The following is a 15,144-nucleotide window of genomic DNA, read 5'->3' as shown; positions in this document are numbered from 1 at the left end:
TTATTTAGAATCACGTGGTGTCAAGGAAGTTTCCTTGTTTACAGGCGTTTGACTGAGTGAGCAGCTTCGGTCTCGCAGAATGATGTAGTCATGGCATTTTTGAAGAATAAAGAGCGAACTAAGGAAAGGTTGGTATTGTTATCATTATTATTCTTATCATAATTATTATATTATTATTTTAGCGAGCCGCCGTGCCAGTGTGCATGCTGCAGACAGTCAATGGCTGTAGGGCTACCACTGTGGTTTTTGAATGTGCAGAGGAACAAAGTCATACTAAGTCTAATTAGCTAATGAAAGATGATGAACGTCCTTGTGCTGACATATTTACCGACTTTAGTGCCATTTGTGGAAGTAGTTCGGTCTTTTGACTGTAGACTGGAGATTTATGGGAAATGTAGTATTTGTTTCAACGGGGTTTATACTGCAGAGGTTATTGAATTTCATGCTCAAGTTGACTTTGCTAACATGATGCTGATGCACAATCGGATATCCGATTCATCGAACCTGACCTGTGCCATGAAGTACCAAAATAAATAAAGTTGATTTTAATTTAAAAAGTTTATTAGCCCTTATGGTACTATCTAATTGCGAAAAGGGGCTGACATTTCAAAGACTACAATGCACTTAATGTAAGTAATGCAGATACTCAGATTGCAACTACATCGTGTGACGCTATTGTTTAACAATGATAGATCAAACAATATGTAGAATCATAATTCAAAAATGTGTTCTTTTAAAATGATGTGCAAATAATTTGTTGTAAAAATGTAACCAATAGAAACAATATGTAGAATCTTAATGCAAAAATGTGTCCTTTTAAAATGATGTTCAAATAATTGGTTGTAAAAATGTAACCAATGGAAGCTGATATGTGCATGGAAGGGGAGGGGGCAGTGTTTGCAATTATGATTACAAGAATCCAGTGGCGGTCCGTGCATTTTCTCGTAGCGCCTTCAACGAATCAATCCAACCATCAAAAACAATTTTATGAGTATAAAACCTCTACTGCAGCTACAGCTGTGACACATTAAAAATAATCAATAAATCAATGCACAAAATTGGGTAAAATCCACTTCCTAGCAGGATTTAATGATTAAATACAAATACTGGAGCTTTTCAGACATTACAACTGGGCCAGGGGGTGATTTCCCCGGAAAAAGACAGCGATGGACGTCAATGAGGAAATGGCAAAAAATGCACTAAAATTGTAAAAGCTAACAGACAATTTGGAATTATTTAATAAGTATTAATGGACAAAACATAATATATGATTCAGATATTTCTTAGGCCAGCAGAGAAGGCCTTGAAGGCCCTGACGGCCCACCACTGCAAGAATCTAATAATTAGTTCATTCATTTTCCGTACTGCTTATTTTCATTTTTTTTCATTTTATATATGTTTTTTTTAACTACCTGGAGAAAAACTCAGGCAGGCACAAGGATAACTTCATTTAGAATTTTAGATAGTCACGCCATTTTTTTAGCAAAAAAATTATACAATGTTTCACGTTTAATCCATTCATTTATACTTGCTCTCACATTCATGAATGTGATATTGCAACAACAACATGGTATAAACATTTGTTTCTTGACATGGGGAATGAAAGCAGAAAAACTAAAAACAGCCTGACTCATTACTAAGTACTTGTTCTTCCTGTGAATTTTAACATGTTGTAATTATAAGAACCTGATATTGCATCATCCTTCATGCAACTTTAAGTACAGTCACGGCGGTGCCGTTAAATGCTATCCAACCTGAAGATCCAGTATGTTACTATCTCGCTTTCAACAGAGAATTTGATATTATTTTGGTCTGTTGTAATCATCCTGATGAAGGAAACCTTGGTAAAGTACAGTGATAATTTAGCCTGTTGAGAGGATGACACAATTACAGCAATATACTTAAAATCGTGCATGTTTTGAGCCTAAAAATGTCTTCAAAAATGATTAAGGCTGTTTTTTTGTGCTTAAACCTTCTCTAGATTTTCTCTTTTGTTATTGGACTTGGAAGAATATTATTTTGAACAGCACACTGCATACAATGTGACAAAAAGCTCAGCCACAAAGAGGTAACCTTTTCATCTTTCATATGTAGTATCAAATGTTTTTGTATTGTTTATATTTTCACCGTCTAATTGAATCCTAACGTTTCAATTATTTTCTGTCCAGAAAAATCCGAGGCTCATTAAAGGTCTGTTCCAGATCAGTCATTTTTGACCCAGAAGATTTTACAGAACCAATCTTAAAGGTTTGTTTTTAATTTTCAGTCGGACCGTCCAAACTACGTACAGTATGCATATAGTAAAATACTGTTTTTTTATCTATTAAGTGTATTTTTGTTTTTCTTGCAGATTCCACTGCGTGACTGTAATCAGGTTGAGTTTGTGGAAAAAGAGACCAACCCTTTCAATGAGTGAGTAATATTTTGTGAATGTTGTGTTTCAATTACAATATTGTTCATTTTATTTGTCAATTTGGTGTAGTTTCTTCGACATGAATACAATTAATTGGAAATCATTTTGCAAAAACAAAACATGTATTGTAACAATACCTTTTATTTATGTGTTTAATAATCTTTTTGATAACCATTCATACCAATTTATTTATTAATGTTTCTTTCCCAGACCCAAGCCGTCCTCCATTTCAATTCTATGTGAACAGGTGAGACAATTTAACGATGACAAACACACACATTCCATCCCTTTATCATTTAAATTTCCCATTTTTCCTTAGTCCAATAATATATATACATTTTTTTACCTAAAAATAACCACTTTCCTTTTTGTTGCAGGTTATTTACATAAAAGAAAACTGCATCATTTCACCTTACAGGAATGAACGAGTGAGTCTGATATTACCTTGCAGGTGTTAATCGATGTTGTTTTAGTCTCAGTTGTATGGTTTTGAAATATTATGATAATATTATTAATATTTGAAATACAGTTAATAATTAGCCACACTTTCCCTTGCACACAACCATTGCTTAAATGGCCTTTAAAAAGTTATGTTTTTAAATTACACACATTTTTTTAAGGCATATAATGATACAGTTCTTGTATTGATCTCTAATTAGGTAGATCTACTATAGAATAGTTCTTATCTACTGAATCTTAAATCCAAAGCAAGCACTAAATTTATGTTTTTTCATACTGTCAAAATACTTAGATTAGATTGGATTTAGATTAGATTAGAATTTTATTTCATCCCGTATTTGGGAAATTTCTTGATTAATTTAACCAGTACTTTTCTCTTAGCAACCTAATGTATTTGTTCAATTGACAGGGCTTGAAGACTGTAAAATTTCAACTGGAAGTGTGGTGTAAAACAGAGGATGTCGTTCAAACTTTACATCAAGTATGTATGCCTTTTAGAACAGAGTATTTGGAAATCATGGTCTTCCATTGCTAGTGTTCACGCAGATGATTTGTTTTTATTTTCCAGTTGCACAGAGCATCCTGTCTGGAAAAACTTGGTGATCAGACTGCCATGGTGACTTGCATAATAGCTGTTTAAAAGTAGCAATAACACACTCTTAGATGTTTTATCGCTTGTTTTTATCGTCCAGATTACAGCCAATCTTCAATCCCGACTGGCAAGAACGTCTTTCGACAAGTTCTGGTATGTGTAGTATCAAACATACCGTATTTTCACGACTATAAGGCGCACCACATTATAAGGCGCACCCTCAATGGATGACACATTTTAATTTTTTTCCCATATATAAAGCACACTGGATAATAAGGCGCCCTGTTTATTTTGGAGAAAACTTAAGACTTTTAAGTGTGCCTTATAGTCGTGAAAATACGGTACTCATTGTTGACATTTGGGTTTTAGCAGAGAATGAAAATCTGTACCTGGCTGATAATTTTGATGCCGCTATAGTTCTGGTTTTGTAATGTCAAGCTTTCGGAATGTTGCTGAGAAGCCTCATATGGAATGTGCGGTGGAGACGGTCCTGCCTCTGGTGTCCAACCCCGGCCATGTCTGCATTACAAATGAGAATCTCTACTTTCAGCCACTAAATGGTTATCCGGTGAGCTGACTTATTTGCCTAAGAGTGCGGCTCCTTACAGTCTGAATGCTTAGGAGTTGCAGATTGATGAGCTCAAAAATGATGTCATTCCTTTCACACATTAGGAGCAGGTCATTCAGATCAAACTGCATAAAGTCAGGCGGATCTACAAAAGAAGACACGGCCTCAGACCCCTTGTGAGTACAAGTGCTCTAAGTTCAAGGGTACTCGGATGATTCGCCGAAAGACGTTTGGCCGACGGACAGTTCGCCGAACGGACGTTTCGCCGAAACGGGATTCGCGCTCGCCCCGCCCCCGGATCGTGTGTGTACATGTTTTTCAACCTCGGCCCGCGGGCCATATACGGCCCGTTACAGATAACATTCATTTAGGAATAACAAGGGCATGTACTGCATCCCGCTGGACATATTTCTAAATACAAGTACGTACTACAATGTGATGCCAATTTTTTATATTTTTTATTTTATCCTTGCGTTTAAAGTAGTACCAATTTGGAGATCCCGCAGAACAGTATGTGACAGAAGAAATAGAGAAAATAAAGTAGTAGTAACAGTAAGTACTACTGTAATGAAATTGTAAATCCAGAAATCCCACTCCAGAAAACTTACACCAGCATAGAAAACATTGAGATTAATCTTTGCAAATCATCCGGGGGCGGGGCGAGCGCGCGAATCCTGTTTCGGCGAAACGTCCGTTCGGCGAACTGTCCGTCGGCCAAACGTCCGTCGGCGAAACGTCTTTCGGCGAATCGTCCGGTCACGAGTTCAAGCACTCTCTTTTGGTGTACAAACATAACACGGTCTTTATCCCCTCATGCAGGGGCTGGAAGTTTTCTGTTCCGAGAACGACTTCTGCTCGGACATCTATCTCAAGTTTTACAACACGGCAGACAGAGATGAAATTTATTATTTCATTGCCACATTCCTGGGTGAGGGAATGCAATGATGTAACAAATCCTCAATTGCTATCGCAATACTTTTACTGCAGTGCATTCTAAAGAATCAGGAGCTTTATTCTTTATTCTATTGTGCTGTAAAACATTTGGAGACCAGAAGAATCAATTACTCATATTTGTGTTGTTTACTGCAGTTTTTGGGGCCCTAGTCATCAAATTTTCCTCATAGTGTAACAAGATGTACTGAACCATTCAAATGAATAGTGTAACATTTCATTTCATTCTACTACTACGACTAAATCAATATTATGTGTTTCTATTGTTTGAAGTCATGTAGATTCATATATGCAATGTTTCCTGTTATTCAGAGAACCACATGACAGAGCACACAGCAGAGAGTTACATGCTTCAGTGGCAGCGTGGCCATCTGACTAACTATCAATATCTCCTTCACCTTAACAACTTGGCTGACCGCAGCTGCAACGACCTCTCCCAGTACCCCGTCTTCCCATGGGTCATTTCTGATTACACAAGTACAGAATTGGGTGGGTTTAGGCAGAGACATAACGCTGCAATACACACGTGCTTAAAAGTGTTAGCTCCCTTCTGTTAATGAGAAGAAAACTCATTCATACTGGTTACCGCAATTAAATGTGTACGTGTACGTGTATGAATTAAAAGCTACTTTAGGTGGTCATTTTTGCTTGTATATAGTTCAGTTAGTATAGTTTGTATATATATGTGTGTATACATGTATAATTGATGTCCTATTTTATGTATTACAGATCTGACAAAGGCAGCCACATTTCGGGACCTCAGCAAACCTGTTGGAGCATTAAACAAAGAGCGGTTGGATGGGCTGCTGGTGAGAGCCACTCCCTCCCCCTAAAGAATATAATGAGATCTTACATCGTTAAAATGTGCTATACCTTTCACTAAGATAGTTATACTTATCAATTATCCATTTATCTGGAAACATTCCTATTATTAATGTTGTAATTCCTTTTTTTTAAATAAATTGCATCAAAATAAATACTTACAAAGGTAAAAATAATAATTCTGATACAACTTCTCAATTTTAGTGTCGCTTTAGAGGCATGCCGGAGCCTCGATTCATGTACGGCAGTCACTACTCGTCTCCTGGCTACGTCCTTTTTTACTTGGTTAGAGTTGGTAAGTCAGGAACTTATACATTGTATATCATCTAAATATATATATGCAATGACTTACTCCCTTGGTTCACATTCCCCACAGCTCCAGAACACATGCTGTGTATACAAAATGGCCGTTTTGACCATCCAGATCGCATGTTTAACAGGTACTTTATATTGGCATGATTTAAAAATGCCATTCTCTGATGTGATTTTTTTTCTCCGCTTGGATTCATTTAATTTAAGACTATGTGTTATCTTTTATCTCTGTGGTGTAACTGGCCTTTTGTGCAAAAATGGATTACAAAAGTATATTTACTACTGGTAATCTCAAAATGTCGTTTGATTGGTATTGTGGATTTAATGAGACATTTTTATATCTTACAGCATAGGGGAAACATGGAAGAACTGTTTGGAGGGAGCAACTGACTTTAAAGAGGTAGAGTATCTGGTGTAATATTTTTGTATATTGGAATAACCTTTCAGGCGGGTACTCGGACGTTTGGTCGCCGGACGTTTGGTCGCCGGACGTTTACTGTTGAAACCAGCTCTCAAAATTATATTCATGAGAGAGAGAGTTTAATATCTAAATATCTTCTGTTGAAACCAGCTCTCAAAATTACGCGACCAAACGTCCGGGTGACCAAACGTCCGGGCGACCAAACGTCCGGGCGACCAAACGTCTGGGCGACCAAGCGTCCGGGCGACCAAGCGTCCGGGCGACCAAACGTCCGGGCGACCAAACGTCCGGCGACCAAACGTCCAGTCACGTTTCAAACCTATCGACTTTAGTCAAATTTTATCATGCAAAATAACTGGCTGATATTGTGTTGAATGTTTTTGCTTCCGGGGGAGACGAATTCAGTGTTTGAAACGAATGATGCTGTGACTAATTTGTAAAACACAGTTTATTGAGTGGGATATAATATGAATTTTGCATTAATTTGAATTGATGCATGTAAAAATTCATGTTTTCTTTCATCACCCAGTTAATTCCAGAGTTCTATGGAGACGACTGTAGCTTCTTAGAAAACCATATGCATCTTAATCTGGGCCGACGGCAGAATGGAAGCTTTGTCTGTGATGTTCACCTCCCACCCTGGGCCTCAGGTAACTTCTTGTCCACCTGGGATGATTGACGCTTGCACCGTAATGTCTCGTTCTTCGTGCCGCCCAGTTCATGCTGTAAAACCTGATATTAAAAGAGTCCAATTGATCCTTGTCTGTCTGGATGTTAAAGTTGAAACCTAATGGGGGAATATATTGAACCACTGTAAATAATACCGAAAATATAATATGCTGATTATGTATTTGAAGTAGCCACGTGTCTAATAGGTAGGTCCATTTTCTATCTGTAATGAGAGAGGACAAAGCACGTTTGCGTGTTCATGATTATAGCTGCTGAATCATCAATCCTTGGGTACATAACAGACATTTGAGATCCTCGATAAAATTACAAAATGAATGCAAATGACATTGCTTTGCTCTTCCCATTCCAGATGCTAAGGATTTCCTGGAGAAGCACAAGGTGGCGCTAGAAAGTCAGTATGTATCCGAGCACCTGCACGACTGGATCGACTTGGTATTTGGTTTCAAGCAGAGAGGAAGCGAAGCTGTCGAAGCCAATAACGGTATGCTATGATTAGATCATCATGATCAAATTCAGAAATGGGGAGAAAACTCACATTGATGCCATCATTTTTCAGTATTTCACCCATTGACCTATGAAGGGGGCATTGACTGTGACAGGTAAGAAACAAAGTGTACATTTAAAGAATAAAGCCAAGTATGGACTTCTCTGTAAGGCTGGAACATAAATAAGGAAGCAATAAAGTGCAGATTTTCGTGTTCTTGCTAAGTATCGAGGACCCTGACCAAAGAGTGGCCATGCTGATACAGATTCTCGAGTTTGGTCAGACTCCTACGCAACTGTTCACCACTCCTCATCCTCAGAGAATCACGGGAAGGTCGCAGAACATCACCAGGAGCCCCAGCCTCAACTCACCCATTAGCGACCTTACCCCAGGTTGGACTCCCTTTCTCCACCAGCATCGGCAACGGCAGCTATTGAGTTCAATTGTGTTACCAGGCTCTCTGAACGAGGACTCCTCTTTCGAAGATTTGACAGAGGAAAGCCGGAAGTTGACATGGTCAAACGTGGACCGTATGACACCAGCCTCCAGGCATAAAATCCATAAAGAGTATGTAACGTCAGATCATGTGTAATGACAAGGCTCCATTGGTATGTTAGTAACATCGTACTAATGCGTAGGGCAGTGACGTCCATCACTGTGACACGAGATGGAACTTCTGTTTTTAGCACATCCCAAGGTACACGTCATATTTATTAATACAGTGGTACCTCGACATACGATCGTAATCCGTTCTGAGACAGATCGTATGTCGAGCTTTTCGTAACTCGAGCGAATGTTTCCCATTGAAATGAATTGAAAACAAATTAATTCGTTCCAACCCTCTGAAAAAACACCAAAAACAGGATATTGGATTGGAAAAAATGTTTTATTTCTTCTAATTCGCCATATATTGACAAAGTAATAAATAACGAGTGGTTTAATAGTAATAAAATGTGTTTACTAGAAGTAAAATTAGACGCCTTTTGCGGAGGGTAGAGACAGCGGCATACACGGAGGCGGAGGGGGGGTGTTCGGGGGGACTTTATCCACGGCACTCGTAAACGAACAAATAAATTTAAATTAACTTGGATTAATATATACAGACACACTCAAACATACGTTTAATGTAACTTTACACAAAACTGAATTCTAATTTTGTTTCAATCTTTTTTTACCTTCGTTTTCCGGGTTAGCGGTTTTGCCACGCCTCCACCCTCACGTTCGCTATCGATGGGCTGTTTGCTGTTGTATTCCCTTCAAAATATTCCGAAAATGATGCACACAAATGTCCTCACAATAGGATAACGCACGACCACTTGCCAACGAGAAGTAGTCTTGAGTGAGCGATCGCGGGAACTAAGAGGCTAAGGAAGGAATAACAGCATACCCACGTATTGATTGTGGGTAATGAAGTTTTATTCTGAGAAAGGGTGCCATTGCCTATGGGTGTTGTGTGCACGAGTATACTTCATTACCCAGAAAGCCCTCTTTCGTTGTGCGTTTCCTGGTCGAAACTCGTCTGAATAAATCGTTCAGTGCTCGTAGATATAGTAGTTATACACGAAAGAGATGCGGCAAAAAAAGACAGTGCGCTACAATGATAAACAGCCTCTCATGTCATGGCCACCTGGCTTTCTCGCATCTTGAAATTTTGATCGTATCGCGGACGAATTATTCGATCGAAATTTTCGTCGTACCACGAGCTGATCGTAGGTCGAGGTACCACTGTATGTCTTTACCACAGGTTGATTTTTACTTACTAATCGTGTTTCAGACTCAACACTTAAGATGTTCTCCAAGGAATTAAAGGACTTTCAACGGAGCATGTCTTTTTCCAATATGGTCAGTGGTTCACTTTTTTTTTTTCCTCTCCAAGATGTTTTTAAATTATCATTGTTGGCACAAATATGCAGAGTAGATTTGTACGACTATGTGGAGTGGTGGGTTAAATAAGGACAATAATTTAGGTTGTATTCTTTTTTTTAATGCACAGTTAGATGGTAAAATATTGTTTAAATCCAACCTAAGCGTTTCTTTCACTTGTCTTTTAGGCCTTGTCATCGTGCCTGATGCTGGCAGATGATCAAATTGTAGTGTGTTCTTCGTGGGACAATAATGTGTATGTTTAATACAGATTGGTTTTTTGTGCATGAAATGATGGGCCTTGTTGTGACTTACTCTTTTGTCCCCCTTAGGTATTTCTATTCCATCCCATATGGAAGGCGGCAGGACACGCTGATGGGGCATGATGATGCTGTCAGTAAAGTGCTTTGGGCCAACAATAAGCTCTACACAGCGTCTTGGGATTCTACTGTCAAGGTGAGAGTATCGATGCGCATTTTAGAGTATTTGTAAGAGCAGGAGAGTGTTTACTATGTGGTTGTTTACTTCTTAGGTGTGGCAATGTGATCCTAATGTTTTGTGCAGTCAAAAGAGGTCACATTTTGAGCTGCTTGCTGAATTGGAACATGATGGAGGGGTGAGTTGGCCATTTAAAAATCATGACTTGAATAGGAAAACACTTCCTTGCATATTCAATCACATTTCTGAGTTGAAATGATATTAGTAATCTGGAGGTACTCGGGCACAAGTTTGGTGCGAAGAACCTGTTTGATATCAATTGCTGGTTGGCAGACTGAAAATTGTTGTTGTTAATAAAAGAGGAACGTTACTTATAGATTTGTGATTTGAATGTAACAAATTCAGGTAAACGCTATCGGGATGAATCCATTGGGCACTCTTTTGGTCTCCGGATGTAAAGACGGTGCCGTCACCATCTGGGACACGGACACCTATGGAACCCTGCAGCAAGTGGATTGTCATTCTGCCACAGTCCACTGTGTGTCTTTCAGTCCAGGTCAGTTCGATTATTATTATCATGCAACCTGGTAGCATTTAAAAGCATAGTCGCTGATAAAACCCTAATTCCTTTGGTGGGTTTAAAAACGCGAGTATAATTTGACACACATTGTAGTTTTCTTTTAAAGCCACAAGGTGGCAGCAAAGCAGTACAGTTATTAATTTTTACCTTTATTTATTCAGGCAAGCTCTCTTTTTCAGTGAAAACTGATTGATGCATGCCAAAAAAAGTCAATACGAGAGGCGATATAAAGATATATATATATATTCAAATCCACTTTGGAATCCTGCATAATTCATTTCTATTGGTGTACAAAGTTGATGTAATATGTTTCACCAGGTAGTGATTTGCGGTAACATATGTTCTGAATGGTTTCTGTATTTCAACTAGTAGGTAATTTAAACCAGTCAGAAAGGTTTAATATTCAAGTTGTTCGTTTTATTCAGATAGTCGACACGTCCTCAGCATTGGTGCTGACTGCTTCATGAAGGTCACTGACGTTCAGACGGGAATGGTGACCTCTTCTGTTAAATCAGAGGAGGAGCTAAGGTAATGTACCGACAGAAAGTACACAAAAATCCATGTTTACCTAAATGAAATTGTGCCTATTTGGCTTACGTCAGGTGTTTCTGCTGGGACGGAAACTCAGTGCTATGCGGGGGCCAATCAGGTGATCTACTACTTTGGGACTTGATGAGCAACACCGTCCTTTCCAGGCTCTCGGCACATTCAGGTGCAGTTATCTTCTCAATAAACACTAAAGGCAATGGTAACATCTTGCATTGTTGGTGAAAAAACTATAATGTATTTGTGATGTTCTTTTATGTATGTGTGTGTGTGTATCCTATGTGAGCAGGTCCGGTCACAGCCATGTGGATGAATGAGCTGAGTGCCACAGTGGTCACAGGTGGAGAGGACAAAGAGATCATCTATTGGAAGCTGCACAGTTAGAACGCAGACTCTGAAAGACATTTTGAAAAAAATAAAGCCATCCATGCAACGCAATGGGAAATTGCCAAAGGACCCCCAAATCTTCTGCCATTAGTTTCAAACATAAAAGGTCCAATTTCAGCTTATTGCTCTTGAGAGAACTGCTATTGAGGGGAAAAATATAATCAGAGGAAAATGCCCAGTTGCATATTTTGCTCATGACAATAAGAAGCTGCTAACTATCTCTTCTTCTTTTTTTTCCATGCTGCTTTCTTTATCTGTATTCTGTGGCAATTTTTGCAATATTTGCAATGCAAATATGCTTCATAGGTGTCTATTTGGAAAGAGTGATATGAAAAACAAACCTTTCGTGCCTCTACTTTGGTATATCAAGACACTATGTACACACTATATATTCACATTAGTGTGAACATTGAATCCAATATGTATGAGCTGTGTGTGGTTTTTTTCCGGGTACTCCGGTTTCCTCCCGCATTCCAAAAACTTGCATGGTAGGCTGATTGAACACTCTAAATTGCCCCTAGGTATGGGTGTGAGTGTGCATGGTTGTCCGTTTCCTTGTGCCCTGCGATTGGCTAGCCACCAATCAGGGTGTCCCCCGCCTCTGGCATGGAGACAGCTGGGATTGGCTCCAGCACCCCCCGCAACCCTAATGAGTACAAAGATATATATTCAAATCCACTTGGGAATCTTGCACATTGCATACCCATAAAGTGGTTCAGAAAATGAGATGAGATGATACCAATTTAGGTATAGACCATCACTTAATTTTATTAGGGGAACCCAATTTGGCCACCAATTCAGGGTGACCCTAGTGAGGATGAAGCGGTTAAGAAAATGAACGAATGAACTATTACTATAGCATCCCTCTTTGAGTTTAAAGATACATCAGTTTCATTGTAGTATACAGGATTCAGCAGAACTGCTCCGAGGTAGGTGGTATGTAAAAAAAAAAACAGGCCTTAACTTTTAATCATTATTATATTGATTTTCTGTCTGGTTGTTTGTTGTAGCGTCCATAGACTCAGCGCTGAGCGTCTAAAAAACCCATGGAACTCATCCTTCACTCTACTGACCTCATTTCAACTACTTATTTATTCGTTTCTTATTTATTGATTATTTATTTGTCTGTTGTTATTTGTGCTCTATGTGGTGAAAGCTTTAAATCTCATTATACCTGTATAATGACAATAAAAGCATTCAATCTAATTCAATTCAATACTGTTTTATAGCATCAAGACCACAAAAATTCTACGTCATCTTCAAAACATACGTAGACATTGAGTTGGGAGGACAAAGCATCTCTTGGTGACGCAGCTGAGTTAATTAAGCGCATGCCCAGTGACCGTTCCTTTTGGAACGCCTTTCACACGCTGACGGTCCGACGAGCACACCAACGAGGTAAGTGGGAGAGCAATTTACTGGCCAAAATGCGTTTTTATCACGCTATCGGGAGATTTTTTAGCAATCCATTGAGCCCAAAACGCCAACAAATCTCTTAGTTTAATGCCAGGTTTAACACACCGTCGACAATTTAAATTTGGGCTTCTTTTCCCCACCGGCTGTGTGCCGTATGTTACTCGTTAGCACTAGCGTTAGCGTCACGATTTGACTTAAAAAGTATGTTGTCCGTTTTCTCTCCATTATTGAGTCGTGTAGCAAGACTTTAAATTTAATCAAATAACGCCGAGTCATCAACCGACAGTTTGCTGGGTAAATGCTCACTCTAGAATGACATCCAGAGGCATGACTGTTGTGTTTCATGTAATGATAGTTTTCATTGCGAGTGCTAAACACCCGTTCTGTTTTTACAAAAAAAATCACTTGTACAAAACTTAAGCCAACTTTCTCCTAGCTGTTAACGTCAGTCTGTATATTTAATCGCCGTATACAAAACTATTAAGCCAACTTTCTCCTAACTCACTGGTGTCAAAGCGGCGGCCCGGGGGCCAAATCTGACCCGCCGCGTCATTTTGTTCGGCCCGAGAAAGTAAATCATGTCTGCCGACTTTCTGTTAGGATCAAATTCAAATGAAGATTATACATGTATATTATCTTTCCTCATTTTCCCCTTTTTAAATAAATAATTGTATTTTTTTAATCCATTTTTTCCTTTTTGTGTTTTTAGTTCAAAAAGCATTTAGTAAAATCTAAAAATAAATATATTTCAAAAATTCTGTTTTCCACTCTAATATTGAACATATTCCCAAAAATGTTGTTTCCTTTTGAAATGAAAAACAAATTATTATAAGATATTTTCCCTCATGAAGAAAAAAAAAAGCTCAAACAAACAATTTTTTAGATCTATAAAAACTGAATATTTAGGGATTTTGATGCAGTTTTTTTAATCCAATTTAAATAGAAAAAAATATCAAAATATTATTTCAAAAATAGTCCGGCCCACGTGAACTCAAGTTGACGATATTGTGACCCGTGAACCAACCCGAGTTTGACACCCTTGTCCTAGCTGTTTACGCATGGTAACGTCTGTATATTTAATCGCCTTGTCTGGAAAAGGAAAAATAACACTTGGCACTCGCTAACTAATTTTCATTCTTTATCTTGATCGTTTATTAAATTTCTTGTAAGATTTCTCTATCCTGTAATTGTTTGGCAACCCCCAAATACCTTGGTTAAATCAAGTTTTCCATGTTTAGCATCAAGATAAAACTACTAAGCCTATCTGTTGAATCTCCAGGCTCTATATATGCTAACTTATGCTTTTTTGTGTGCAAATTTTCCCTGTTTAGCACCAAGATGCAGCTCTTCTAGCATGCCTAGAGCACTATTGAGGTTATAGAAGATGAGACTGGGCCAGGTAAAACTACTCCCCCCAAAAAAGTTGAATCTCCATTCTATATATTCTAACTTTTGCTTTTTTTTTGCATGCAACAGGCCTGAGATATCTTCCTCGCAAGTTGCCCACTTGAATCATATGGTGTCTCTGCACTTCTGAAAGTCCAAATTAAATAAAACCCTAAATCATCATGGTGATGTTTCACTGGCCCTTCATTTCCACAGCTCTTTGACTATATCTTTAAGGTAAGAAGGATCTCAGTTAATGTTAGAGCAGGAATTCAAAGTGTTTATTCCCTCAGCTTTTTTTTAATTTTGTTTTTTTTCTTATTTTATTTTCTAAGTGTTTTCTCATTTGTTCCCCCAGCTTTAAAAAAAAAAAATATTCTAAGTGTATATACCCTGTTTTTTTTCTTATTTTATTTTCTAAGTGTTTTCTCATTTATTCCCCCAGCTTTATTTTCTAAGTGTACATACCCTGTTTATTTTATTTTCTAAGTGTTTTCTCATTTATTCCCCCAGCTTTTTTCTAATTTTATTTTCCAAGTGTTTATTCCGCCAGCTTTTTTAAAATTTTATTTTCCAAGTGTTTATTCCACCAGCTTTTTTTTTAAATTTTATTTTCCAAGTGTCTATTCCCCATTTTTTCTTTTATAATTTTATTTTCAAAGTGTATTTTACAAAAATTAATTGTAAGTGTGAACCTTTAACTAAAATGTATTTTCTTGTGTCCACAGGTGGACAAACCGGAGGAAAGATTGGCCACACCAATCAACACTTCAATGTAATGCCAAAGTTGAAATGTTTACCTGTAAATAAATTTTT

At 38.1% G+C, this 15,144-nt stretch overlaps 1 protein-coding gene and 1 long non-coding RNA gene across 2 annotated transcripts; both read left to right on the top strand.

The window, feature by feature from the left end:
• Positions 1-14: 14 nt before the first annotated feature.
• On the top strand, positions 15-11,954 carry nsmaf (neutral sphingomyelinase (N-SMase) activation associated factor). The gene is made up of 31 exons (XM_077624670.1): positions 15-128; positions 1,982-2,068; positions 2,169-2,247; positions 2,351-2,412; positions 2,624-2,660; positions 2,791-2,841; positions 3,282-3,353; positions 3,441-3,488; positions 3,565-3,617; positions 3,903-4,032; positions 4,137-4,208; positions 4,852-4,960; positions 5,296-5,472; positions 5,713-5,792; positions 6,010-6,100; positions 6,182-6,245; positions 6,466-6,517; positions 7,068-7,188; positions 7,578-7,709; positions 7,785-7,827; positions 7,938-8,104; positions 8,168-8,279; positions 8,351-8,409; positions 9,487-9,554; positions 9,764-9,831; positions 9,908-10,031; positions 10,108-10,191; positions 10,419-10,569; positions 11,019-11,121; positions 11,196-11,305; positions 11,429-11,954. The coding sequence occupies exons 1-31, from the start codon at positions 91-93 to the stop codon at positions 11,521-11,523; spliced, it is 2,739 nt and encodes a 912-aa protein (XP_077480796.1). The 5' UTR covers positions 15-90; the 3' UTR covers positions 11,524-11,954.
• Positions 11,955-12,565: 611 nt separating this feature from the next.
• LOC144092082 (uncharacterized) lies at positions 12,566-15,113 on the top strand. The gene is made up of 4 exons (XR_013305971.1): positions 12,566-12,924; positions 14,274-14,341; positions 14,419-14,565; positions 15,057-15,113. It is a non-coding gene; the product is annotated as an uncharacterized LOC144092082 (long non-coding RNA).
• Positions 15,114-15,144: the final 31 nt, after the last annotated feature.

The sequence above is a fragment of the Stigmatopora argus genome, chromosome 17, assembly GCF_051989625.1.
Source record: "Stigmatopora argus isolate UIUO_Sarg chromosome 17, RoL_Sarg_1.0, whole genome shotgun sequence".
NCBI lineage: Eukaryota > Metazoa > Chordata > Actinopteri > Syngnathiformes > Syngnathidae > Stigmatopora > Stigmatopora argus.
This window is presented reverse-complemented; position numbering and strand designations above follow the sequence as displayed.

Bases quoted from the DNA above. Each gene is read 5' to 3' on its own strand.
- nsmaf (XM_077624670.1), top strand. From the start codon at position 91: ATGGCATTTTTGAAGAATAAAGAGCGAACTAAGGAAAG. The intron at 4,961-5,295 runs GTGAGGGAATGC...CCTGTTATTCAG, and splicing joins TTTCATTGCCACATTCCTGG to AGAACCACATGACAGAGCAC. The intron at 9,832-9,907 runs GTATGTTTAATA...TGTCCCCCTTAG, and splicing joins TCTTCGTGGGACAATAATGT to GTATTTCTATTCCATCCCAT.